General features: G+C 52.0%; 2 protein-coding genes across 5 annotated transcripts in view; one reads left to right on the top strand and one right to left on the bottom strand.

Annotated features, from left to right (window-relative positions):
* Positions 1-7,956, bottom strand: part of LOC122389242 (methylcrotonoyl-CoA carboxylase beta chain, mitochondrial-like) — a 38,774-nt gene extending 30,818 nt beyond the window's left edge. Inside the window, exon 1 of the mRNA XM_043381097.1 lies at positions 7,775-7,956. Coding sequence (XP_043237032.1) covers positions 7,775-7,898 — 124 coding nt within the window. The 5' untranslated portion in view covers positions 7,899-7,956. The remainder of the gene's footprint in view (positions 1-7,774) is intronic.
* Positions 7,957-7,966: 10 nt separating this feature from the next.
* On the top strand, positions 7,967-14,242 carry LOC122389225 (WD repeat-containing protein 55 homolog). 4 transcript variants are annotated; one of them, XM_043381056.1, is made up of 8 exons: positions 7,967-8,374; positions 9,249-9,452; positions 11,346-11,607; positions 11,853-12,109; positions 12,387-12,547; positions 12,824-12,949; positions 13,234-13,328; positions 13,839-14,242. In XM_043381056.1, exons 1-8 carry the CDS (start codon positions 8,146-8,148, stop codon positions 14,146-14,148), a joined length of 1,644 nt encoding a protein of 547 aa, XP_043236991.1. In that variant the 5' UTR covers positions 7,967-8,145; the 3' UTR covers positions 14,149-14,242. The 4 variants fall into 4 exon arrangements, with proteins under 4 accessions (XP_043236991.1, XP_043237000.1, XP_043237016.1 ...); XM_043381065.1 differs by lacking the exon at positions 9,249-9,452; XM_043381081.1 differs by lacking the exons at positions 7,967-8,374; positions 9,249-9,452 and adding an exon at positions 10,745-10,768.
* The last annotated feature ends 21 nt before the right edge of the window (positions 14,243-14,263 follow it).

Below are 14,263 nucleotides of genomic sequence, written 5' to 3'. Positions count from 1 at the left end.
ATTGTTTGCGCAGTATTTGTAACAACAAAAACTGAGGCTCTTTCTCGCCCTTGGAATGTGCCATCGTTCGAGTGGTGCATCAAAAATTATTTTTGTTTTTATGGGATGAATACGTAGTTCTGTTCATCCTTCTATGAGATAAGGAAGAAAATTAGATGTCCCCGGCAGTAAAATGAAGATTTTTGGCACCTTGCAACACCCTGACAAAAGTCCATAGGATTTACATAATGTTTTAGAAGAAGAAAAAATCGTTGAACCCCACCGCCATTTTCTGGTCACGTGATGTCACCCACCTGGTCTGGACAGGAATTTAATTCAACGGTTTTGCGCGTGATCGTCTGCTATTCAATTGTTGCTTCAGGTATGAACTCGAAGCTGTCCTAGATACTGCAATTAAATGTTTTTTATTATGTACAGCATATTATTAGAATGGTAAATACTCTTGTTCATGCTTAGAGGCTTTACTGACCAATTAGTATAATGTTTTATATAGCGGATGCCGCGATCGGAGCATCTCATGTGCACTATGTTTTCGCCCATTCAGCTGATCACGGAGGTGTTCGGCTGACTGTGGGCGGGGAGGGCGGGGAGTCTGGATTGAGAGCTCAAGGAGTGAGGTTGCGCTCCTGGCTCTGTAAAAATGTAACCTAAAGCTAAATACAATGTAATGTTCTTCAGTTTTGATTATGTCGATTCACCTTCAGTAAACACGGGTTTACATTTGGTGGCAGCGGTGGGATCGACTTAGTCGAAATGAAGCTTGGAGCCCGAACCGACGTCCTCGGCTTTCGCGGCCTCAAGATGAAGAATTCAAGAATTCAACTGACTGTTTGAACTCTTCGGAGAAGCTATCGCCAGTGCAAGATGTCTGCTGTTGGTTTTCCGGCTCTGCAACACTCTGACGAGTTGTCAGTTAGCCGGTAAGGTCGGTCGACTTCACCTTTTGTCCCGACTGAAGACTGCGACATGTTGGCCGCTGCACGGCGACTGTCCAGCAGTGTCGTCTGTTCCCGCTAGCACTGAGCTCCGCTTCTTGAGCTGTGCTACGGTCGACCCTCGGTCCACTTGGCTTTGGAAGTGTCGACTGAGCGCCGTTGCTGCAACACGTTTATTCAGCAAGTTGATCGCAAGATGGACCAGTTACGAGCCGTCATGGAGATTGGTCAGCCAAGGGCTATCGAAGCAAGAGGAGCCTAGTCTTGGGCTGCGCCGTTTTCCCTGCTTCTTCAATCTTCGTGGTACCGGCTACCTGCCGTCTCAGCTGTGATGGAGGTGACGTCCGTGAGGAGGCTGAGAGACAGCGATCAGTGCGCAGTGGCTTGCGGTGATCTCGGCCCAGCCGTCGCGCTGCTGCGGCCTGCGAGTTCCGAGTGCAGTGCTCAGTGATTTGGTGCGCGAGTGGTGAGCGAGTGACGAGTCGGCACCGCCATAGCGATTGGCGTCCGACCTCCTCGCTGCTGGTGATCGGCACCAGCCGGCTGTATCGCCCACCGCGACTCGGCTCTGAGCTCTGCCCAGCTCTGCGGCCCGTCGGCGCTGCACTGGACCGCGTCAGCTGATTCGAGGAGCAGCAGGCAAGGCGCCGGATGGAGAGGACTGGCCGTCACTGCACTCACGGTACTGTGCCTGGGGAACTGGGATTTCGGGGTCGGTGAACTGTGTTTAGAGTGTTTGACAATGAACAATTCAGTAGTGGTGTCAGAGCAATGTGCGAAAAATCAAAGTGAATACGCAATGGAAATGATATTAGAGTTCACTGTAAAGCTAGGTCAGGTTTGGCTAACCAGCTAATGTGGTACCTAAGCAGGAATTTAAAATGAGTTCTTTTATTGTACCGGCACCCCGTTTCGGTGGGAAGGGTTCGTTGTCCCGTTTCCGTGAGGATTTTCAAACGTTTGGTCGGCTTCAGGGCTGGGATGTGGACCAGCAGCTTTCTTTTCTGCCACTGACCCTAGAAGGCATTGCACGGGATGCTTATGATGCTCTGAGCTCGAGTCAGAAGGGATCCCTGGACAGCGTTTTCAATGGTTTGCGGGAAACGTTCACAGTGGGGACCACAATCGACGCGCACATTCGTCTGACCGAGTTAAAGTATGACCCCGCCGAGTCTCTGGACGAGTTCCTTGTGCGGTTTAAGTCTCTGGTAAGGCGCTCCTTCCCAGATCAGCCGACTGATGGTCTGCTTTTTAACTACTTTCTGTCAGCCGTCCCCGAGAAATATCGCTCAGAGATTGTGATGGCGGGAATTACTGATTTCCCGGCCGCCGTGCAAAAGGTGAGCAATATCCGCAGTGCTGAGGTGCTGCGAAGCGCGTCAGTGCGTCAGGTAGAGGTGCAGGCGCCGATGTTGCGCCTGATACTCGATCGCATCGAGCAGCTCGAGCGGCGTCTGGACGGCCCCGGACGCCCCGAGCGGACCGGACGGCGCCGCGGGTCGCAGCCGTCCCGGTCAAACGAGGCGCCGGCGCGCGCCTGCTGGGCCTGTGGTGGCGCTGATCACGTGCGGTCCCGATGCCGTTTTCGTGATAGCACCTGCCACTCGTGTGGTAAGAAGGGACATCTGGCAGCCGTGTGCCAAGCTCCGTCGGGAAACGCCGACCGGGGCCCAGGTCAAAGCCCGAGGCCGGGTCCCGCGGCACCTCCCGAACAGTAAGTGATGCTGGTGACAGCGTACAGCTCAACCCAGATATGACTTTCCCGGCTAGGATCGGTGGGGTTGAGTGTAACTGTTTGTTGGATACGGGCTCGACGATAAGTATCATTAATAAGGCAGTGTTTGATGCTTTACCGAACGCCACTTTGAGCATGACAGCGACACGGGCGCGGACGGCCGCGCAGGAACAGTTGCCTCTCCTAGGGAGAACTGTCCTTTCCGTTCAGATAGGTCGCGTACAAAAGACTGTCCCCTTTTATGTGTCGGATGTGATTGATGTGCCCTGCCTGTTTGGCATTGATTTCCTTCAGCACGTGCAACCCTGTGTAATAGATCTGCAGCGGAAATGCCTGAGCTTTGTGCCGTCGGAGGCAGTTCGATCTGTTTCAGCGGAGGCAGTGACTGTAGGAACCGTGGTTTTGGGCAAAGATATTACCGTTCCACCCGGTAGTGAGACGGTGGTTCGTGGGTTTTCTCATAATTGCGACTACAGGGGCTCTGCTCTGATTGAACCTTCATGGGACAAACCGGGATTAGAGGTTGTGAGGAGCATAGTGGAAGTGTCTGGCACGAGCGTTCCATTAGTATTGCGAAACAACTCTGATCGTTTTGTCACTGTGCCCAAGCACGCTGAGCTGGCTCAGTTAGAGGTAGGATTTTCAGAGGAGCCTAAAGTAAAAGAGTCTGAGCTTAAAGAGTCTGTGAACTTGGAAGAATTAGTGAACTTAGAGGGAGTAGATATAACGTCATCACAGAGAGCTGCCCTTTTTCGCGTCCTTAAAAAGTACGAGTCAATGTTCGATGGCCACATGGGCCACACCACTCTGGTGGAGCACCGTATCGATACGGGTGACAGCCCTCCGATCAGACAGGCCCCACGTAGAATTCCGCCGCACCTCAAAGAGGAGGTGAAGGCTCAGTTAGACGAGTTAGTCAGACAGGGGATCCTAGAGGAGTCAGAGGGCACGTGGGCGTCGCCCATATGCGTGGTTCGCAAGAAGGACGGGTCGGCGAGGATAGTAGCCGACTTACGCTGATTGAACTCAGTGTCTCGAGTCCCCGCCTATCCGATAGCCAGAATAGATGATACGCTAGACGCGCTGTCGGGATCGTCGCTATTTTGCACCCTGGATATGAACTCTGCTTACCATCAGATGTCAATTGCACCGGAGGATAGAGAAAAGGCAACGATCGTGACACCTTTCTCGTGTCTGCAGTACACACGGGTTTGTTTTGGTCTCGCAGGAGCGCCAGCGAGCTGTGCTCGTCTGCTGAACATAGTGTTAGGAGATATTGCACCGGAAAAATGTGTAAGTTACTTTGATGACATCATTGTGCACGGGTCAACCTTTCAGAGTGTTCTGGAGTCACTGGATTGTGTTTTGAGTCGTCTCATGGATGCAGGGTTGACTTTGAACTTGAAAAAGTGTCAGTTTTTCCGAAAAAAGGTCACCTATCTGGGACATGAAGTGTCAGGGGAGGGTATCAAGGCCGATCCTGTCAAGGTGGAGAAGGTGCGTGACTGGCCTGTGCCCAGATCAGCCAAGGAGATGTCCAGTTTTCTTGGGCTAGCTTCGTACTTTAGAAGGTACATTAAGAACTTTGCGGATATTGCAGCGCCGCTGTTCCGCCTCACGATTAAGGATCAAAAGTTTGAATGGTCGGACAGCGCTCAAATTGCTTTTGATTCATTGAAAAAGGCCTTATGCGAGTCACCAGTGCTTGCGTTTCCGCGTTTTGATCCAGAGGCAGGTCCATTCATTTTGGAGACGGACGCCAGTGGAGAGTGTATGGGAGCCGTTTTGCTGCAGGTGCAGAATGGTGTCGAGCGTCCAGTCGCTTACGGCAGCCAGACGCTGTCAAAGTCACAGAGAAATTACTCTACCACGAAGCGTGAGTTATTAGCGTGTGTTCATTTTGTGCAACATTTTAACCACTATCTTCAGGGAGCGAGATTTCAATTACGTACTGATCACAGTAGCCTGCAATGGCTATTGAATTTTAAGAACCCCACCGGCATGCTAGCCAGGTGGTTTGAAGTTTTGGGAAATTATCAATTTGACATTTCTTATCGCCCGGGGGCCACTAATACAGCAGCTGATGGTCTGAGCCGGCGCCCCGAGAGCACAGCTGACGCAGGCGTGCAGACTGAGGAAGCGCGGTGCCATCAGATCAATGAGAGTCCGTGGTCTACCAGTTTCATGAAAGACGAACAAGGTAAGGACGCAACAATTTCAGAGATCGTGAAGCATCTTTCCTCAGGACAGCGTCCAAATCGCCGCAGTGTCGACAGGTCCTCGCGTCCCCTGCTGAGGCAGTGGTCCAGACTGACCCTTCTTGACGGTGTCCTGTACCGAAAGTACCGCAGGAGGGCGAGAGATGAGTTTCAGCTGCAGCTGGTGATTCCGCGATCTCTCGTGACCGGTGTGCTGACGTCACTGCACAGCGGCCCGACCGCCGGTCACCCCGGACCGGACAGGCTACACGCAGCAGTGACCCGACGCTTCTTCTGGGTAGGGATGTTGTCAGACGTCAAGGAGTTCTGCAAGCGCTGTGAGCGGTGTTCATCCAGAAGTCAGCCGGTGCCGAGACCGAGAGCCGCGCTGGGTGAACTGCATGCTTCCGAGCCGTTCGAGACGGTAGCGATCGATTTTCTGACTAACCTACCAGTGACGCCGAGTGGTCATAAGCATTTGTTGGTGGTGATCGATCACTTCACTCGCTGGTGTGAGGTGTTCCCGCTGAAGGATATGACGGCCACCACAGTAGCGTCCACTCTGGTAAGTGAATTCTTTTCCAGGTACGGGTGTCCGAGGAAGCTCCATTCGGATTGTGCCGCCAATTTCACGGGGCAGGTGATTGCCGAGTTGTGTCGTCTTTTCGGCATCGAGAAGACAAAGATAAGTGCCTATCATCCAGAGGGTGACGGTAAGGTCGAGAGGATGATGAGGACTCTGCTCGATATGCTTTCGAAGTATCTCGACGCCAATCACGATCAGTGGGACGAGCACCTCCCATTGTTGATGCTGGGGTACAGATCGCTCGAGCACAGTGCGCTGGGCTACAGTCCGTATTTTCTCATGTTCGGTAAAGAGCCGCGCCTACCTGTGGAGGCTGAGCTCCAGGTTCCAGTCGCGAGCAAATCTCAGACCGTCACAGAGTATGTAGATAAGCTACGCGAGTCTTTGAGAATTGCACACAAGCATGCGCTACAGGTATCTGACGCTTCACATGGGAAAAACAAACGGTTCTACGAAAAACGAATGAATGAGTTTGAATACAAAGAGGGAGATTTGGTATTTTTGCACAAAGCTGTGGTTCCTAAGGGACAATATTATAAGTTTGTGAGACCGTGGAAGGCTGCGGTGATTGTAGCAAAGGTAGGGGACTTGAACTATCGTATCAAGGTCGCGGGCTCCAGGAAAACATTACTGGTTCACCATAATCGTTTGAAGCCGCGAACTGAGCCGATAGTTACCCCACCTCTGCCAGAGGTGACTGAGAGTCAGGATGAGGCTGGTGCTGATGCTGCGTCACCGGTGACACGCGCCCAGACCACGCCGCCAGCAGAGACAGAGTCGGTCTCCGTGGACAGTGGGTCAGCGGATGGCCCGGCTGGTGTCACAGCCTGGGCACGATTGCCCATCATCGGCACAGCTGTGCAAGGTAAGGAGCCAGCGATTGAGGAGCAATCGTCCGGCACAGTTCAGATGGCGGTGCCGACACCCGAGTGTCCACCGGTACCCCCGCGGTCTGAGGTACCGCCGCCGGTGCCAGCCAGACGGTCCGAGCGACGGACTCGACCGCCTGATCGCTTTGTTCCAGGCTTGTAGGCAGCCTGTTTTAACATGAATGCTTCTAAAAGGCAAGGAGGTAAGAGGTGCGCTCAAATTAACGTAAAATCAGTCGCCCTGATTTTCCTTTAAACTAGCTTAGCAGACAATCGGTTGGCTCCTGGCGCCGGAATGCGACAGATTTGTTTAACTCTTTATGGAAAGAGAGTGTGCGCGTCGAGCTAGATTCGGTCAATCCCTGGGGACGTTTCTGATTGACATGTCAATGTCATTAAACTCAGTTTGAGTAGGAGCCCTCTAGCAGCCTGTTCAGAGCATCATGGCATGGGATGTAAATAGCATGGTCTGGTTAGCCTGTGTTTGGGATGGGACCCAGGGTACCCATTGCCATCATTGACGGTTAGCCATACCTATGTTCAGCTCAAGCTAGTTGATAAGTGAGCGATGCTGTGCGATGACGTGTTTGAGTTTTTCGTTGTTGCTGACTGCCAGTCAAAGTCAGCCGGATGCTGCCAGGCATCATCTAGCGACCACGGTGTTATGGTGTCGCGTGGCGCGTGCTGCAACTGCTGATGTTATCACATGAGTATGAGTGTTTCTAGATGTAAGTGCACGCCTTTCATTCAAAGGAGGGAGAAGTGTAATCGGTAAGCTTTGCGCCGATTAAAGTTTATCTGTTTCACCGGCGAGAGGAGCCCGGTGACCATATGATGTCTGGACAGGAATTTAATTCAACGGTTTTGCGCGTGATCGTCTGCTATTCAATTGTTGCTTCAGGTATGAACTCGAAGCTGTCCTAGATACTGCAATTAAATGTTTTTTATTATGTACAGCATATTATTAGAATGGTAAATACTCTTGTTCATGCTTAGAGGCTTTACTGACCAATTAGTATAATGTTTTATATAGCGGATGCCGCGATCGGAGCATCTCATGTGCACTATGTTTTCGCCCATTCAGCTGATCACGGAGGTGTTCGGCTGACTGTGGGCGGGGAGTCTGGATTGAGAGCTCAAGGAGTGAGGTTGCGCTCCTGGCTCTGTAAAAATGTAACCTAAAGCTAAATACAATGTAATGTTCTTCAGTTTTGATTATGTCGATTCACCTTCAGTAAACACGGGTTTACAAATACAACGCATAAGTACTATGCATATAAATTCGCCTAATTAGTTTACCAGGTTATGGTGCTCGTTCCATCTCACAAGCTGCTGCGGTAATCGTAAAACGTATTACCGACAAGGTACCATCGTATTACCATCGTATAACCGACTACCTGTAACAGACAGCATGACCGCATTTCAGACAACTGTGCGCCGGCGATACTCACTGTCCAGGCGGTCGGGGGCGACCAGCGGCGGCTCGCTGACGTTCTCCCTGGCCTCCGGTAGGTTCAGCGACTCGATGACGTCGCGCGTGGTGGCGAACGCCTCTTCCTCGTCGGCGGCGAACATGTCGCAGCAGCCCGAGACGCCGCAGTGCAGCCGGGCGCCGCCTGGGACGGACGGAAACGGACGGAGGCGGCCGGCGTCAGAAATGGCCGAGATAAATACCTAGTGGGTAGTGGGATAGGGGTTTCTGGTACCTGCTCAGCAAGAGGAGCATCGAATCAAATTGAAGAGTCAGTCACTTGATGAAAGGGTCAAAATGAAAATGGCGGCGGCGACAAGCACCTGATACAAAAACGACTGGTAAATTAAAATGGGTTCGTACTTTTCCCGCCCCCAGGCCACTGGTTTGTCCCTAAGACACGGCCGCCGCCGTCAGTGCGGTTCGGTTCGCTCACCGAGCTCCTCCTCCGAGATGACCTCGCCGAGTGCGGCGCGCACCAGCGGCGGACCGCCCAGGAACAGCGTTCCAATCCGGTCCACCATCACCGCCTCGTCAGACATGGTCGGCGCGTACGCACCTGCGCACGGGCAGAGAGAAGGTGAGAGGTCAGAACGTGGTGGGTGAGAGATCTGTCATACAACGGTCCATCAGTACGTCCTACAGCCTAAGTCACCATTAGCCAAATCTGCTGTTAAGATAAAAACAATTGAAAGATGGGTCCCATTTCATAATTATTAATTCACAATATTTCACAATATACCTTGTTTACGATCGCCACCGCCTAACCCCAAGCCTTCGCTGCTCCGCGTCTCACTGATAGTCTTTATTGCCGTTTCACTACCTCCGCCCTCCTAAGTTTGCGGACTGCGGTCTCACTGCCGGCGGTGCAGCTCCCGCAGGCGACGGCCACCTTATCTCCGCAGACCAAACCCATTCCGTACCCCCGTTCCACCCTCTCCCCGCCCTCCAGGGTTGCGGTCTCACCGCCGGCGGTGCAGCTGCCGCAGACGACGGGCGCCTTCCTCATCCCTGTTCCATCCTCCCCCGCCTCCCGTTATCTCACCGCCGGCGGTGCAGCTGCCGCAGACGACGGGCGCCTTCCTCATCCCTGTTCCATCCTCCCCCGCCTCCCGTTATCTCACCGCCGGCGGTGCAGCTGCCGCAGACGACGGGCGCCTTCCTCATCCCTGTTCCATCCTCCCCCGCCTCCCGTTATCTCACCGCCGGCGGTGCAGCTGCCGCAGACGACGGGCGCCTTCCTCATCCCTGTTCCATCCTCCCCCGCCTCCCGTTATCTCACCGCCGGCGGTGCAGCTGCCGCAGACGACGGGCGCCTTCCTCATCCCTGTTCCATCCTCCCCCGCCTCCCGGTATCTCACCGCCGGCGGTGCAGCTGCCGCAGACGACGGGCGCCTTCCTCATCCCTGTTCCATCCTCCCCCGCCTCCCGTTATCTCACCGCCGGCGGTGCAGCTGCCGCAGACGACGGCCACCTGAGGCACGCCGGCCGCCGACAACACCGCCTGGTTGTGGAAGCTGCGCCCGCCGTGCTGCTTGTCAGGGAACAGCTCGGCCTGCAGCGGCAGGAAGCCGCCGCCGCTGTCCACCAGACAGATGGACGGCAGACGGTGCAGAGCAGAGATCTGACGCAGAAACACACGCCGACTAAACAAACTCGTAATGAGATGGTCTGTTAAACATCGCTTACAACATAGTGTCGTGTCCGATTGGTGTAGAATGGTTAAACCTGAACCGGGACAAGGGTTCAAATTATTTTGAGTCAAAAAGATCTAATAATTGCATCTTGCCCTGAGAAATAGTGAACAATGCATACCATGCAACAACTCAGCAGTTTACTTTGTCATTGCTGCTGCCACATGACAAACAATACAACCTACAGCTGTACACTCATGACTCACATGCTGTGCACGGAGAGCCTTGGTCACTGTGATTGGGAAATAGGTTCCTCCTTTCACTGTACCATCATTGGCAGTGATGGAGCAGTACCTGCCCCTCACTTTGGCAATCACTGAAACCATACAAATGTGTCAGCCATTAACCATCTGAGTTTGTAGGTACCAATATAATTAAAATCCTTAATCCTATTTGAAACTGCAGCAGCCCACACTTAAATGTTAATACTTCATACACACATCAGCATCATTTCTGTTCATTCACAACTGTTAAATCTTGACTTGGTAGGTAGGTACTAAACTAATCCATTTGAACCACAAAGCCTCCAGCTGAATACACACTAACCACAAACCATTCCACCATATGGAATGTCTCCATAGGCAAGATTGAGCCCAGCCAGTGGGGCCAGGTCAATCATCTCCGAGCCAGGGTCCACAAGCCGTGCAATGCGGTCCCAGACCAGCAGTTTCCTGTTCAGCTCAGTGTGACGCTTTCGCGCCTTCTCTCCTCCTGAAAAATGAAGCAAATAGGTTCACAATTCCATTATTTCACATATATTCATTAAATATTCCATATGTGTTCCAGAGTTACGAGATGAACAACAAAAATGCAATCTTACCTCCATCTGAAAGCACTGCCATAATTTTATCCAGCTGTTGTATGGATTTCATTCCCCTCTCTGTTGCATTTTGATAGGATTGATCATTGCAGTCAACTTCAACTTCAAGCACAGGAAAACTGGCATTCTTGTTCTGATTTTTGGAAATGGCTTCGGTCTGTGCCGAAAGAGATCTTGTTAATAAAGCTGCAACGTTGTTTGACTTATTTAGGCGACGGAAAAACGTCCGGTAAGCGCTTGTGACCATCATATTAACTATTCCTAGGTCAACCCTACTTATAAATTCATAAAAACACGACTGACAGCACTCAGGCACTCATTACCCTACGCAGTCGAATTTTTGTTTACAAATGTTTCTACGTTTCTGGCGCAGTTCTTTCTAAAGATTGTCGAAATTTTGCTCTAATTTGCTGCTGATCACTTTAGTCTCCTGATCTCAGCAGAAACGACGAATCAAATCGTGAGCGTGAGCGTGATGCTATAGACTGCGTGCGCATGCTCTTTCGTAGATATTGAACACTAGGCTTAGTTCACGTGGAGTGCCCCTTGCACGCTTGCGTGGGTTGATGTGAATTTAAGATATTTTCGTATTTTTTACTGTTTGCGGGGCTGAAGTAAAAGGGAAAAAGAAGTCTGATTCTCTCCTAGACTGTTCACAACTTTTTTTGTGGGTGTTACCATCTCAAACTCGTATAATGATGTGTATTTTGATCGAAATCCGGAATCACTACAACTATACCTACTGTAGTTGAAGTTAAATAAGTTCTTCGATAATCCAAAGCTGCATTTGTCTTGGTCTTGTCGTTTATTTTTATCATATGGCAATGGATTACATGCTTCAACATGAATTGTGATGAGCATGATTGTAATGTGCAAGGGCGGTCACACTCATGATATATCAACCATGACTCGTATTCCTATATCGATGAGTATGCATTTAAGAGTTAGATATCTAATATGCTAATTGCTAGGTAGCTTTTTGTCACAGAATGGGATGTATATTTGTCTAGCAATCACAATATGGTATTGCTTTTCAGCATTAAACATGAGCAAGAGACAGAAGCTGGATGACTCCACTGCAGCGGAGGTGCCAGCTGCCAACAGCTCTGAGTCTGACAGTTCAGAGGAGGAAGATGATGTGGAGGCTGCCAAGCCAGAGGAGATCTGGGGATACAGCACCAAACTTCCTCAGCGCACAGCACCACCTGACATCAAGCACAAGTGTGATGTGCTGAACCTCAAGTTCCACCCTCAGGCAGACAGACTGGTGATCTCCACAGTTGATGGGAAAATAGCCATGTAAGCTCCTTAAGATGTCTCCCATCTTGTTAAGTGTGCCCAAATATATAATGACTGTCTTGTCTTTTGGGAACCATCAGTTGCGTTTATGGGTTTCAAGAATCAAGATACTGAAGCCAGAAGCGTATAGCTGAGTAATGACTATAAGGCATCATGTATAGCTATCAGTTTGTAGATTTTCATGAGTGTCCATGCACTGCATCTTCATCACCTGACCAACTCCTCCTGCCGCCCCATCCCCACAGCCACAGCTACAGCGCTGAGCGGAGTGACCTGGCGCTGACGCTGCCCAAGTGCCGGTCGACGTGTCGCGCGCTCGAGTTCTCCGGCGACGGCGGCCAGCTGTTCTCCGGCTGGGCGGACGGATCGCTGCGCATTCACAGCATGGAGACGGGCGCGCTGAAGCGGCGCCTGCCGGCCGCCCACCCGTCCGGCGTCTACAGCGTGCTGCCGCTCACCGAGCGGATCGTGGCCTCGGGCGACGATGACGGCACCGTCAAACGTGAGCGGCGCTTCATACACGACGAGTAGCATCGTGGACGGAGGTGGTAGTGTTAGAGGGAGGGGCGCCGGGCGGACGTGGGATGGGATACACAGCGGCTGGAAGTCGCTTGCATATGCTGGGATCGTCGGCCCTAAAAAAGTTACGCCATTAAGTGTAAGCAATAAACAACGTAACTCGTTTCCGAAGTCAATATACGACGTTAACTCGTTTTATAATATCTCGTTCCATGCATCCTCATGATTCCGACGCCGTTTCTTTTCCCATTGCCTTTCAGTGTGGGACTACCGGGCGCGAAAGGAGGTGATGAGCGTCAAACAGTGCGAGGACTACATCAGCGACCTGATTGCCGACGACGACCAGCGGTACCTGGTGGCGTCGTCGGGCGAGGGCACCATCACCTCCTTCAGCCTGCGCAGCCGCACCGTCCACACCCAGGTATGTTAGGTAGGACTACCGTAAATACCTGCGTCCTGCAATGAAGAGCGGCAACGCAATAAACATCAGAGTTAGTCAAGGATCAAGAGCAGCTACCGAGGTATCACCCAATGAATGAAACAGGCGAATGAAGTGGCAACCGCGATGTTTGGGAAAGTCGAAATATCCGTGAAACGTACAACTTTACTGGAGTGCCACTCTCTTCCATCCTCAGAATACGTCGAGTACATGTTGAACAGGGTGTAACGCCAATGACCCTGCCGCCCGTCCCCACAGTGCGACATGTACGAGGCGCCGCTGACCTGTATGACGTTCATCAAGGAGCAGAAGAAGCTGGCCGTGGGCATGGCCTCCGACCAGGGCAGGGTGCCCATCTTCAAATGGGGACACTTTGGCGAACACGTGAGTTCATGGTAACACCGGAAAACCGACAGATTTGTTATATAATTATTTTGTTCCACGATTTCATTAGCTATGTGACAAAAAGATGAAGAATGTAAGCCTTGTACGAAGGTCACGTATTGCCATTTCTTAAGGAAACTATCATTTAATTACTGAGGCGCTTTGATTGGTTTGTTCAGCATGGTTTGTTCTCTGCGTTACACACATGAAAAAGTAACCATCTTGCCTTTATCAGATCGAACTAGTTATTCAGCGGTAGTCGACACCCTGTGTTGTTTTTTCAGGTGAATGTGTTCAAGGGCCACCCGTCGTCGATCAACGCTATGGTGGCGGCCACCGACTCGCTGGTCATCATGGGGTACGACGACGGAGAGATCAGGTCAGTCGGTGGGGGGGGGGGGGTTGTCTATAGGTCAGTGGAGGGACAGGTGTCCCTGGTCAGTCAGATGGGGGAGGTCCATGATCAGCCTCCCGAGCAGTGTCCCTGATTAGTCGTGGGAGCGCGATCTTCGACCAGTCAGGGGAGGAGGATCGTGGTCAGCGCCAAGATCAGCGCAATTGAATGGCCGTCTATCGTCTGGCAGTGAGGGACAGGGATCCTCCCTTTCAGTCGAGGCCTGTCTCAGGTCAATGGAGAGCTGGTGGTTACTGGATATCCCCGCCCCCCCCCCCCACACACACACGATAGTGGATTGACTGGTAGGCTTCTTTTGATAGGTCGCACATAATTTTATTGCCACTTCGTGAATGACAAGTAGTTTAACAGTAAAGTTAATGAAGTTTGACATAAATGAAGTGTTAAGATAGTTTACGCTCGGCGAGTGCCATTCATTGATCTCTCACCGAGTGCTCCAACGCCCTAAAACAGCTACGCGTGCTCTACTGACAGGGCGTGCAACATCCTGCCGTACAAGTATTTCGGCGTGGTCGGCCAGCACCGCAAACTGCCCGTGGAGGCGCTGACGCTGTCACGCGACGGCCGCCTGCTGGCCTCGTGCTCGCACGACCACCTGGTACGCTTCTGGGACGTGGCCTACCTGTACGAGCGGCGCTTCGAGACGCGCGGCATGGAGTGGCAGCAGCGCGCCAAAAAGGGCGACGCCCAGAAACTGCTGCCCTCGTCCAAGGTGAAGCCGGCGGCCGACTTTTTCAGCGACTTGCCGAAGGACGACCAGGGAGGCACCTTCTTCTGGGACTGAATGGGGATATAGGGGGGGGGGGGGGGTAGGTAAATAATGTCGGTGCTATGTGATCCATCAATTGACGCGTCTGAATATATTTGTTGTGTTTGTACCGCATTGTCTAAGGCAGAAC

The sequence above is a fragment of the Amphibalanus amphitrite genome, unplaced genomic scaffold (assembly GCF_019059575.1).
Source record: "Amphibalanus amphitrite isolate SeventyFive unplaced genomic scaffold, NRLGWU_Aamphi_draft 000019F_arrow, whole genome shotgun sequence".
Lineage (NCBI taxonomy): Eukaryota > Metazoa > Arthropoda > Thecostraca > Balanomorpha > Balanidae > Amphibalanus > Amphibalanus amphitrite.
The sequence above is the reverse complement of the archived record's forward strand: the minus strand, read 5'-3'. Positions and strand labels throughout refer to the sequence as shown.

What these genes read in the sequence shown, in the direction of transcription:
- LOC122389225 (XM_043381056.1), top strand. Translation starts at nt 8,146, where the DNA reads ATGGGTTCGTACTTTTCCCGCCCCCAGGCCACTGGTTTGTCCCTAAGA. An exon ending in GTTGATGGGAAAATAGCCAT is followed by an intron (nt 11,608 to 11,852) that starts GTAAGCTCCTTA and finishes CCATCCCCACAG; the next exon opens with CCACAGCTACAGCGCTGAGC. An exon ending in TACGACGACGGAGAGATCAG is followed by an intron (nt 13,329 to 13,838) that starts GTCAGTCGGTGG and finishes CTCTACTGACAG; the next exon opens with GGCGTGCAACATCCTGCCGT.